The sequence below is a fragment of the Blastomyces gilchristii genome, assembly GCF_000003855.2.
Source record: "Blastomyces gilchristii SLH14081 genomic scaffold supercont1.21, whole genome shotgun sequence".
Lineage (NCBI taxonomy): Eukaryota > Fungi > Ascomycota > Eurotiomycetes > Onygenales > Ajellomycetaceae > Blastomyces > Blastomyces gilchristii.
In genome coordinates this window covers 68,042-79,755 of record NW_003101662.1, presented here as the reverse complement: position 1 = coordinate 79,755, position 11,714 = coordinate 68,042, and the positions used below count along the sequence as shown (strand labels likewise).

Here is an 11,714-nt window from a genome sequence, read left to right as displayed (position 1 = left end):
TTCTAGATATAAAATAGGTAGTGTAGCTGTTCGTGTATATATACGATTGAATTTGTGATAACTTGATGATAGAAGATATTTTGTTCAACAAAGGGGATGTAAGAAATACATGACGTGAAAAAAAAAAAAAAAAAAGGCCCACGAACTGGTGGTAAATAAAGTAGAGAGTGAGAATAAGCGCGGAAAGGAGATCATTTGACTCGAACTATGGATGTGCATGTGCTCCGTACGGGGTTTACTATAGTCTGCATGTCTTGTTCTCCCCGTTGTCGTATTCCTCAATGCTTCATTACACCTTCTTAGCTGTTCAGGGAACAGGGCACGATAGGACAAATGAGCCAGGAATACATAAATCGTCTTTTTGCTACTTATGCGGGAGTACAAGACTTAAATTGGACTTTCTATTGAAGTTTTCGTTGAGGAAGATACGTGGATATTCTCTAGCAAAACAATAGGGGTTTGTTTGATATCATGATACAGTCCAAGAAGTGGGGCAAGAGCAGGAATTTGGGTACACAGTCGTAGAAGGGTATCTATCGCTTTTAACCATCTGCAACATTTAAGAGTAAATCATTTATCCAATCATGGAAATAAATAAGAATTTGAAGAACCAGGTAAGAAGTCAGCCATGGACTCAACTAAATCATCGTCGTCGTCATCTGATATAGACGGGCCTTTCCGCGAGTTGTCACGATTGTGCGCTTATTACCTTAATACCATATTAACTTTGGCCTTAAGCTGCAAAGATAGGAAATTTGTGCCATTGGCTCAATGTCCACCGTAAAAATCATCACAATTCATCATCCTCGTCAGAATCATCGCCCACCACAGGAGTAGGTTTCACAGGTCCCCTCTTCCTGGTAAATGGAAGCTCCCGGCGTGGCGGAGGGCTCGATGTTGTCGTTTTCCTCGTCGTTGTTGTCGACGATGTCGGTTGTTTGGACGATGAACGTGTAGCTCTCTTTCCACCATTCACTGTTGGGGGAGGGCTGGGTGCTTTTGTTGGCTCATCTGCTTCGTCTTCAGTGGCAGTTTCATCTTCGAGTGGATCCGGGGTTTCTTGCCCGTCCGATTCCGTAAGGAGGTCCTCGTTTTCTCCTTCATCCTCTTTTTCAGTATCCCTATTAGCTTTACCCTGTTTTCTAGCTTTGTCTACATCCATTGTATCAAAACCACCCTCGCTCTCTGACGATACGGCGGGTTCTTCGGCTTTGCGCTTACCGCGCCGCTTTGTACTCCCAGTTTCTGATGGAGCGGAAGCGCTCATCTCATCCACTAGACACAATATGTTAGTATAGACAAGACAAGACGAGTAAACTGGAATATGTCTCTGCGAACCTTTGGATGGATCAATCTTTGCCGACGCGAGCAAGCGTTGTTGATTTCTAATTTTCAACTTCTTTTCATTTAATAGCTGGGCAAATTTGGCGATCAACTGATCTTCATGCTCCGTTTTGGCCTTTATTAGTTCCTTCAATTGTGAATTCAGTTTGTTAATGGTGCTCTCTAGGGCATCATATTTCGCAGTTAAGGAGGCCAGTTCATCCTCCAGCCCATCCGCTCGCGCCACCGCCATCCCAGTCCAGTCGAAAAGTTGAATGGCCTGATCGTCATCCTGCTTGAGGGAGATGGTTCCCAATCTTTGCTAAAGGAGGGAAGAGTATCAGAACTGATCAGATCAAAGGGTAAGGGTGAGAGTTTCTATACCGTGATTGTATCTATTCTCTTCCTCAGACTGATGACAATATCCTTCTCGCTCTCATCATCCTCGTCTTGCTTCACAGTGGCTGCAATTTCCAGCCCAGACTTATGCTCTTCAGGCACCGATGCGGACTGCTTCTGCCCAAGCGCGTATGCAAGAATACCCGTCCACTCGTCGTCAGCGCCATGGTAATTTTTGGCACGCAGTTTGTCGATTTGAGCGGATTTTACTACATTAATGGACATTAGCTATAAATTCGCCGTTAATAAATGTCAATAGTTTATCTATACCTGAACCTCTATACGGAGCTTCCCCCTCTGTGGCAACCAGCTTGAGGTCAAGCTCTGAGCTACCTGGCCTAGTTACCTTAACCAAAATAAAGTCTCCAGGACTATCACTTCTTGGTATGCGCAGAATCGTTTCTTTGGCCATGATTTATATATATAGGTGAGATTATACATAGAAAAAGTGGTTTGGTCGATTAAGAAAGTTTTGTTTGTGGGCATAGATGGCATGTTGCAAGGCAGCAGTGATGGAATTATCAGCGGGTACTGGTATCGTCATAACACCCATCAAAGTTACCAAACGTACCATATACGCACGTGATACTGAACCAGGGTTACGCGTGGGGCCGACGCGCCGCGGCGCTGGTCCTTCGCTTAAAGAACCATTTCCGGACTAGCCGCCTAAGCGCGTTTGGACTCCGCGCTTGTCCCCAACCTCCTCCTGCCCTGGCATCAAGCACCGACAACGAGCGACGACGAGGACGACGACGAGGATGCTATATTGAGTCTCACCGTTCGACCCTCCAGCTGCACTTCCATTACCGCTTCTCAGGCTACTTTACCGTCCAGCCATTGTCCCGCCCTCTTCCTTTCAACTCGCAACAATTTCGATCCCAACTATATCCAGCTGTCCCGGTCAGTTGCCCAATATCCAAGTTCCGCCTAAGCTCAACCATCTGGGCCGACCTTGTATAACCTGTTTAATCGAGTTTTGTCCACAGTGGTTTTATCTACTCTACATGAAGAGAGCCAGGTTGAGAGCTCTCGTCTGTTGCTCGTTGAAATTCCAAAGATCGACCGCTTAAGCCCTTAAAAAAAAAAATTACACCATCAACGAACACTTTCTTTTGATTTCGGCCCAGCCACCTCCAACCTACCCGAAACCTATTAATATCAGTCAGGTGGCGAGGCCAACACGGAATGACTTGTCATCCTCCCTTCTATCGTGTCTGCCGAGGTCAACGTCTAAGTTCACCAACAGGCACAAGAAGTTCTACTTGATACTATCTTATGAAGATAGAATTAGATTCTCTTGGATACACGAACTACAACAGCTACGGACGAGCCAATCCGGCTGGAGGTTCCTTCAGTATGGACACATCTCCCCTGAGGCTGCGCCAATCTCAAGCGGGCGAAGCAATCGAATGCTGGGATGACGACGAAGATCTACAGTGTAATGATTATATCCAGTTCCGTACTGTTTCGGCCGGTACCTCTGTGGCAGGATCGTCTTCCTTCCGGCCATCCGGCCATCGTGACTCTATATCTTCTCGTCGTTCCTGCAGATCTGATCTGGATTCTAATGGTGGCGATGAGGAGGATTGGCAATTGCTGTTACATGACAATGATGAGGCTGCAACAAAGGACGCAATCGCCTCTGCCAAAAGTGCCGGCATTCCGCTTCCTGCTGATGTACCCAGCTCGGCTTTGCTAGGTGGCACGATAAAGCGCCTTGGTGGCAGAAAAATCAAAAAGACCCTAGGAGACGATTGGTCAGAAGATCTCGACTTGTCTGGTGTTGAGGGGGACCTCAAACTGAAATTGAATCTCGATGAGATATTCCCAGATTCGCTACGCCAGCTTGGGTCACCTGCTGACTTCAGTCCTGTGAAATCTCGAGATTTGGATTCCGATCCGTTTATCACTGACAATAGCAATCTTTCACCGTCGCGGAAACGGAACTTTACCAATTTAGATCGGTTTCGTGATACGGAGGACGACAGCTCTTTCCACGATGTTCCAACTATCAAAATTGCAAAATCACGGCAGCAACAGACCATCCTCCCAACACCTACGGCAAAACCAACTGAAGACGATGAAAACTTTGAGTCTGATCTGGAATTCCCTCCTGATGGTGAACCTTTGAAACTCTCCACGAGAAAAGACAGAATTAAATCTCTAGAACCTTCCCTTGATGACCTTGACACTGATTGGGCGGAGGGTAGCATTGGAGTGCGTTTTGGTGGGACAAAGAGAGACGGATTTTCTAATCGTAGCTCCACAGTCTCAGTACTGAGTCCAAGTGTCTCGAGTTGCTTAACTGCTGAAAGTGAAGATGATGGACTTGATGGCCTCCTATTGCCAGATGGCCCGTTGGATCTTGAGCAGGCTATCAAGAGGAGGCAGCAATATCAGTTGTCACATTCGCCTCAAACTTCTGCGCCACAACAAAGCCCAAAGCGTGCCGCCCCGCCTAATGAGGATTTCTTTTCTGGCATTGAAATCGGTGATGGTGAGATTTTTGATTCGAGTAAACTGACTCTGAACCGTAATATCAAACTCAAAACTACCAGGCCTGTTAGCCCAGCGAGGCGTACCGCCACCAGCATCACATTCACCAACAAACCTCCAACACCCCTTACCACTCGAATACCTAGATTATCCGGCCATGAACGCCCTCATTCTACCCACCTCGAGCCAGTCTCCGAAAGTGGGGCGCCACCTCCCAAGTATCGACGGCCACATTCGCGTCTAAGTGGCCACAGTACCCAGAGTACCCATTCGTCTCTCTCAAGTATCCCTCTTCCCAGTCCACCATCAATGTCTCCACCTCAAAAGACTCCGAGCCGTAGATCGTTAGGGAACAGGACATCTGGGGATACGTTGCGGAGCCCACCCACTACTACCAATGCCCAGCTCCTGAAAGCAAAGCGATCCGTACCAGCGTTGCGTAACGTACAATCCGGGATAACACCCATTGCACGACCCCCTTCTCGACAAGATTGCACCACTAGGCCCTCAAATTCGTCTCGTCCTAAAACGCCCACCGCTGAATCTCGCCTGGCTAGCGGCCGTCGCCCCTCTGTTCCTTTTCTCCCAGCTGGAGCAGCGCACAATAAGTCCCACCATGTTAACGTTAAAACTCCCCGACATTATCGACGTACCGATTCGGACAGCTCGGCAGACTTATTTTCGAACCCGCGTTCAACATCCGGACTCTCCAACCGTGACCATCCGGAAACTCCAGGGCGTTTTCGATTTGATCTTGGCCCAGAATCTTTAGCTGCTACCGTAAAACAAACGATTACCAGACCTAACAGGCGCAGAAATTTTGGCGATGGCTCAGAGTTGGACATTTTCGATGATCTTCCAACCTCAGCTTCCCTAGAGAGCAAGTTTGTCAAACATCCGATAAAGTATGGTGTTCCCAGGTCTATGAGAAACAGACTTAGCCAGTACCATATTGTACCTCCCCCCATGGCCCACAACCCAATCCCACGCCCCCATACCAGCCCTACAAAGCACGACTTTACTCCTCGATTTGCGCGAGACACCAATGCCTCGAGAAATGCCAGAGAGCAGCGAATTGCTTCAATGACCTTTGCGCAAAATCGTGAGATTACACCGTTGGTCCCTCTTAGTACAAACTGGAAATCCCCAGGCCCTGTACGGCCTCCGCCTCATAATTCCATAAAGAATCGTCGTGGAAAGGGGTCAGGTGACCATAAACCCCATCTTATAAAACCTATGGGTGCCGGCGTCCATGAAGCAAAATGTAAGTTATCAATATCCAATGTCACATTTTCTGTGACTCGTATAACTTATGCCATGTCCAGCCATCAAGGGAATGCGATACAATCCGGCAACGTACAAATGGGAAGGTAATGAAAATGCAACAGTTGAATTTGAACAAATCCCATCGCCAAGATCCCCCAGAGCCGCACCTGCCCTCATCACTCATGTTGGGGCTACATCTGGCGTCCAAATCGTAGGGGGAATGGTATTTGATCCTCAGCGCATGTGCTGGTTAAAAGTTGCCGCGACCCAATCTGGCAAGGAGAACATCACACTCGCTCCTGACGAGGAAGAAGTCCTAGCAGGCCTAGATGATCTACAAGAACGTCCGCAAAAGTCATATAATGTCCCGAGAGAAGCGCAGACCTCGAGCGATATGACGGCCCTGGATAATATCGTTAACCTAGAAGACAAAAGTGCTGGTGAATCATCCGATGAATGGCCAATTACGGAGGAATTCGATGTTGGCCCAGAGTTCATCAAGAGGCAGCGTGCGGAAGAAGAAAAGTGGAGACGGAAGGTGAGCAAGTGGGTCACCGCAGACCGCACAGCGCATGGTGATGGATGGAGATGGGCGATTCGAGATATGGTAAGATCGGATCTCACGAGTACCCATTCGACGGGTAGAAACTAATTGTTCCGTTTAATTTCCTCGAAAAACCCCCTATAATGAGCTGCTGTTGTCGCAGCAGACATCGTCCATAGACTTCAATGGCGTACACTAATTTCGCTTCGTGTTCTTTTTATTATTCCCACTTTATAGGCGAAATAGACCCATGCCACCGTCTCTGTAGTATTTTCGGATGACTTGGCCATGAGCTCTTTCCCTTTTCCTGTATCCCCTCTTCTTGTACTTGGTTACGATAGAGCATTTACGACGAACATGCCGCCATGATTGCCCAGGGCTAATTGCATGCCATGCATGCCCTTGATGACTTTACGAAATCCCCAAAAATCAGAACAAAAGTTGTCCTCGCTTGACAATCGTGTATTATCTATCAATGTTGCCCCCTGAACGAGTTTCCTATTATATATGTATCCCTTGGCTTTGTTAGTTTCCGTTGCTCCCTCTTGTGCTCCTTTCCCTGTCATTGCTTTTGCTCACGCACCCTTTCTCACCTACCGATGCATGTATTGTCTGTACTTAGTAACCATTTAACTATGCCGACCATTTGAGTTTGTTCATTTTTGCTTTTACTACAATAGAATGTTCAGATGTTCTCGGTTACCGCTATTCGTCTACCCTCGCCTGTCCAGAATGTTTTTCTGTCTTAAATTACTTTCACCATAAGCCGTGGACGGGGGTGCAAACAACACTACGTCTCAATTCATTCTCCAGATACGTGGCAGTAGACTTCCGGTTCCTCGACCAACAGCTATTTGATATCGAATGCCGCTCGCAGTGACATACCGATTCCCGATCCTCTGAACGTCTACATCGGTAAGACATCTTGAGTTGCCTTTTCTTTATTCCTTGTGGTCGACTGTCGGCGAAGGGCGGGTTAGTCAGGCGGATGACGATTACATGTCCTGAAACCAAAAGCCGACTTGGCAAGGCATGGGACAATATCCGGCCTCCTTCCGTTCTTTTATGCTCACAGCACAGGAACAACGCAGTTCCCGTACACAGCCTCAGTGGATGAAAGGCCGGAAACACTGCAGGCGTAAGCATACATGTCTATTGCATAATGAGCGTCATGTATGCTTGCGCCTGCTTGCAGGTAATGGATGTGATATCTTTTTTTACCTTGTCTTGAGCACCTTCTGGAGTTAATACCTCACTCAGACGAAATGCTGCGTATTTTCCTCTACAGACTAGGCCACAAGCAAGAAGAACGCCCCAAGATCTGGATGTTAATCAAGTTCTATGAAACCTATGCCCATTAGGCCCCGACTTCCCCCTCAGACCCTCTTTCTTCCCGCCACTCCCTTCCAACCGCATCCTCTCGCTTCCAACAAGTCCACATGAAAGGATCAAATGACAGAAAAGCGATCGTTGAATCTATCGCGGGCACCCCCGCATAACGCTATATACGGGCATTTTTCAGCAGCATTGCATCCATGGATAACAGTATACTCCCGACTGGGCCAGGCTTCCAAAAGCAAAGCACACCAGGGAAGGGAAGGGGGAAAATGGGGGATTCGAGTTTGCAGCGTGACAGTGAGCGCGTGAGAGCCAGGCTCAATCGAAATAAATTAGGTACCTCAGGCACACGTAGAGCCAACTCAAAAAAGAAAAGCTGCATTCGGTCTTGGACCGGTTACTGCGAGCTACGGCATGCTAGGTGTAATGCACACATCTCTCGGGCGCTGTGGCGGGAAGTGTGTTTGCTTCTTTCTTTTCTCATTCCAGTTAGTTAGGACGGTGAGCTCCCCTCCCCTTTTTATGCGTGTTTGTAATTTTTACTTCCGTATCTATTTGATGTACACGCACTTTTTTCCTTTCAGATATATACAGATAGATAGATAGATAGATCTATATTCTAATATTGCCTCCTCTTTCGATAGATCCAACCTCCCTTGGTGTCATATGAGGTAGATAAAGTTTTTGTGCAATGTTGCACATTGGATGATATCTGTGTAAAAGAAAAAGTACCTGGTACAACCTCCCACACGACACAAAAGCAGGATGCGCTCATCATACCTTTCATGCTAAAGTACCCGCTACTATACACAGACTATGCAGAATGACACTGAGTAACTCAAAAGTACGTCCACGCACGTTTTTTCCATGCAAGGGTTCCTACATACATATATCTCCATGAGAAATATAATATAATAGCTATATCGAAGCTAATGGAAGGGTCCTACCAGCGGGAAGCCGAGAGAAGCAATAGAAGAATTCCCACTGCGGACAATCAACTTCTTTCTCAGTCTGCTTTCCTATCGTTTGAAGGCCCATTTGACGGCCAGCACTTGATTCCGCGCGGGTTAGTTTGGACTTATTTGCATAAAGCGTATCGTCCATTGGAAATATGTTAGATGCTGGTTCGACGTGTAAAATTGCGCACACCATTACATAGCCGTCAAAAAACAATACCATAAAAAGCATCTCCTTTCCAGCAAGAGCAAAACAGAGCGAGAAAGAAAAGGAACGACAGAAAATGGAAGGGGTAAACTGTCAGCTGTATCCACTTGCGCCCCATCCTTGCGGGGGGCAAAAGGGGAAAAAGACAACTGATCTGAAAACGATGCCATTGGATTCCTGGCTGCTTGGCTAGCTAGTGAGTGGTCCATTCTGTAAGAAGTCTGATGCTCCCCGAAGCACTGGGCATGGGCAAGGTTGGACTAGGCCTTTCGATTTGGACTTGCGTAGTCCCATGGAAACGACCCCCCCCTTCCCATCCACTTTTGATCGATTCGATCCATTTGTAGACGTTGGCAGATCGTAACCAACACTGTAAAGCCGCTTGCTGAGCATTTATTGGTTTCGAGGCAGCAAATTCCCATACGAGGGGGGTTATTGAAATTCGTCACCTCGATATCGCTAACTAATCCGTTGAGATTGAATATATGTGTGTCTGTGTGTGTGTGTGTGTGGATAGAGGGACTGAGTGACCAGGGACAGGGGTGCCCCTGGTAAAGATGGGAAGATCCACTTTCAGTCTTGACAGTGGCTGGGGAGATGAATGGCATTCTTGGAGATGGATAGGTGCTTTCCCTTAAGCCATTGGACAATGACGCTGAGCTTGAATTGAAATTTGAGCAGCGCCCCCTTTGCAACACAAGAACACAACTAGAGGCTTCCATGCTGGTAGAGAAAGATAAAAAGAGACGGTCCGGGAGAGAGAGCAAGGATACCTACCTACAGCTTGATTGATAGGGGGATTGTTTTGTATTTTCTTGTATTCTGTTTTCACCCAACCTGGAGGGTAGCCTGGGTGAAAGGGCAGTGATTGTAGCTTGAGAAACCCTGTAGTATATGAGGTCTCGTAATTCGCAGGCAGGCCCCAGTTTTCAAGGATCTCCAATCTCCAGATCTAGGATAGCAGCAGATCGGATTTTCGAGAATGATTCCCCGCTTGGCAAGGTAGGTCGATGGCGAAAAAAAAACATAGAATGGCGCCTGCTGATTGGGTTTCACAACACCAACTGTATCGAAAAACCGTCCAATGCCGAATTTTGAGTCTCTGGATGAAGAATCCTTGAAGGGAGTGGCTATTTAGATGAGGACGATGACATGCATTATAGCCAGTCCCATTTCGTCTTCTGGCCCATTTATTGTCTTGCTCTTTCTTTGTCCCGAGCATCCGAATGCTGTTAGAGAGCCTCATAATAGCTTCTTAATCAAAACACCTTGTTGCGTCATGTCAATCAAGACGTGTGACATAAGACCACATATAAATCTACCCGCCTTCTTGTGAAACTGATTAGAGGATCTCATCCGGCAGTGTTGATAGATTTAAACTTGCCACCAGAGGCGGACACAAATAAAGGGCCTGATGAAAGCTCGAAATAGCTTGAGAAATGTATCAATAAACAAGGATACCCACTGAATATCCATCCCCCAGAGGATATCTTTGCAAAGATGCCCTGTTAGTATATTTTGTCAGACCTCAAAGAACGTTAGGTCCGAGAAGTCAGAGCGGCCAATCTAGCCCTGGTAAAACATTGCAGAAGTTTGTCTAGTACAAGATGCAACTGAAGGCAACCGAGCCTCCCATTACACAAATAGGTGTGCCTGGCATAAAAAGCCAATGAGATCATCGGCAAAAAGTGTCGTTAAAAATTTGTTTTTATAGAGAAGGCGAAGGGGAGAAGATAACAACAGATGTCAAAAGGACTGTTGAGAGATTCCCTGTTAGCAGCGCGTGAGCAGCGTAGCGGGATTTCTCAAGGGATATGCAGATAGATCACTGGCACTTGGTATATTGCGCTAAATACGGAATGGCGTCGTAGATGCGATGGACAGACTCCACTGTAGAGATTCAAATGTGTCGTCTAAATTCTCTGAGAAGCCTTCAGAGAGTATGGAAAATTGTAAGCTTTTGAAACCCTCTGTGGTAGCCAATTACCTGAAGAAACGGTAAGAAAGAACTGCTCAAGGCAATACGGATTATCGGGAATTATCTCGAGAATGGGGCTCAGGTAGTCGAGATGGGCCGATGTTGATGCGTCTTCCAAAGGCCGCGAAGGTTTTTCAATTTCTTGGTTAGGGTGAGATTTGCATGGTGCATTGCGGTAGTTACACTGAAGAAAAAGAAAAAAGAAAAAAGAAAAAAAATTGTCCCGTGAAGGGTAGAAGAACCCGAGCCTCCGTTGCCTGGAATCTTGGAACAGAAGCTGCAGAGTTCCCCTCTTGCTTCTTAATAAAAGGCCGAGCGAGCGTTATATGTAACTATGCCTCATATATTTAAATTATATATTAAATACACTTGGCATACCGACGAAACACAAGCCCGCCACGGTTCCACATAAATGTCAGAATTCCCAGAATAGAATATATTTTCTGGCCGTTTGTATAAGTAGTTAGCAAATGATGCGGAGATAACAGGAGCCAATGAACGAATTGGAAAATATAGGTGAGGAGGAGCAAAAATATAACTGTTGCAGATGATGATGGTCTGAACCATCGTCGCCCGGACGATTTGCTGATAGAAGTTATGTATAAGATTTCCCCCAGCTGCAGGGCGCCTGAAATTTGTTTTGTTGGCTTTTTCTTGGGAATAATGAACAAGACATAGCAGAGATTGATCATCAATCGGTGGATGAAAATGAATACTTGTCTAACGCCATCCGTTGCAGCGCGAGTCAAATAGATGATAGATATAGAAATTAGATGAAATAGATACATCTTTTATTAACAGACGTGGGAACCTTGAGCAGACGATTCAACAGGACAGCACACACAAGTACTCCCCGGTACTTCTGGTTGCGTCAGAACAAACGTATTATTGAGGCGCACAATGACCAAGGCGCCAGATGCCTGCAACGCCAGGCACCAAAGAAGGAAATCGTCAGGAAAAGCCACGCTGGCTGCAATTGGTTCTATTGTTCTGTGACTCCGCTATATCGAGGCCAGTTTCAAGTGGTTCTATTCTGGGTCTTCAGCGGATGCCGCCCATGCATGAGGTCCCGATATTGGGGGGATGCAGGTCCTACGGCCTGGCCTGAACGACAACATCAACGCACAACCTCAGTTTCAAGGACTGTGCGTGCTGTTGGAATCGTGGATGGATGGTGGGAGTTATGTATAGTACATACATAGCTCC

The 11,714-nt window shown here is 46.7% G+C and overlaps 2 protein-coding genes across 3 annotated transcripts; one reads left to right on the top strand and one right to left on the bottom strand.

The window, feature by feature from the left end:
* Positions 1-141: 141 nt before the first annotated feature.
* Positions 142-2,234, bottom strand: BDBG_07843 (uncharacterized protein). Its single transcript, XM_002621579.2, has 4 exons — positions 1,993-2,234; positions 1,708-1,931; positions 1,339-1,645; positions 142-1,275 (listed from the first exon to the last, which is right to left on the bottom strand). Exons 1-4 carry the CDS (start codon positions 2,132-2,134, stop codon positions 791-793), a joined length of 1,158 nt encoding a protein of 385 aa, XP_002621625.1. The 5' UTR covers positions 2,135-2,234; the 3' UTR covers positions 142-790.
* Positions 2,235-2,293: 59 nt separating this feature from the next.
* On the top strand, positions 2,294-10,006 carry BDBG_07842. 2 transcript variants are annotated; one of them, XM_031723278.1, is made up of 4 exons: positions 2,418-5,482; positions 5,544-7,867; positions 8,011-8,210; positions 8,317-10,006. In XM_031723278.1, the coding sequence occupies exons 1-2, from the start codon at positions 2,998-3,000 to the stop codon at positions 6,134-6,136; spliced, it is 3,078 nt and encodes a 1,025-aa protein (XP_031580412.1). In that variant the 5' UTR covers positions 2,418-2,997; the 3' UTR covers positions 6,137-7,867; positions 8,011-8,210; positions 8,317-10,006. The 2 variants fall into 2 exon arrangements, with proteins under 2 accessions (XP_031580413.1, XP_031580412.1); XM_031723279.1 differs by lacking the exons at positions 8,011-8,210; positions 8,317-10,006 and having other exon boundaries at positions 2,294-5,482; positions 5,544-8,006.
* Positions 10,007-11,714: the final 1,708 nt, after the last annotated feature.

What these genes read in the sequence shown, in the direction of transcription:
- BDBG_07843 (XM_002621579.2), bottom strand. Translation starts at nt 2,134, where the DNA reads ATGGCCAAAGAAACGATTCTGCGCATACCAAGAAGTGATAGTCCTGGA. An exon ending in AGCTCCGTATAGAGGTTCAG is followed by an intron (nt 1,932 to 1,992) that starts GTATAGATAAAC and finishes CCATTAATGTAG; the next exon opens with TAAAATCCGCTCAAATCGAC. An exon ending in AAAGATTGATCCATCCAAAG is followed by an intron (nt 1,276 to 1,338) that starts GTTCGCAGAGAC and finishes TATTGTGTCTAG; the next exon opens with TGGATGAGATGAGCGCTTCC.
- BDBG_07842 (XM_031723278.1), top strand. Translation starts at nt 2,998, where the DNA reads ATGAAGATAGAATTAGATTCTCTTGGATACACGAACTACAACAGCTAC. An exon ending in CGGCGTCCATGAAGCAAAAT is followed by an intron (nt 5,483 to 5,543) that starts GTAAGTTATCAA and finishes TGCCATGTCCAG; the next exon opens with CCATCAAGGGAATGCGATAC.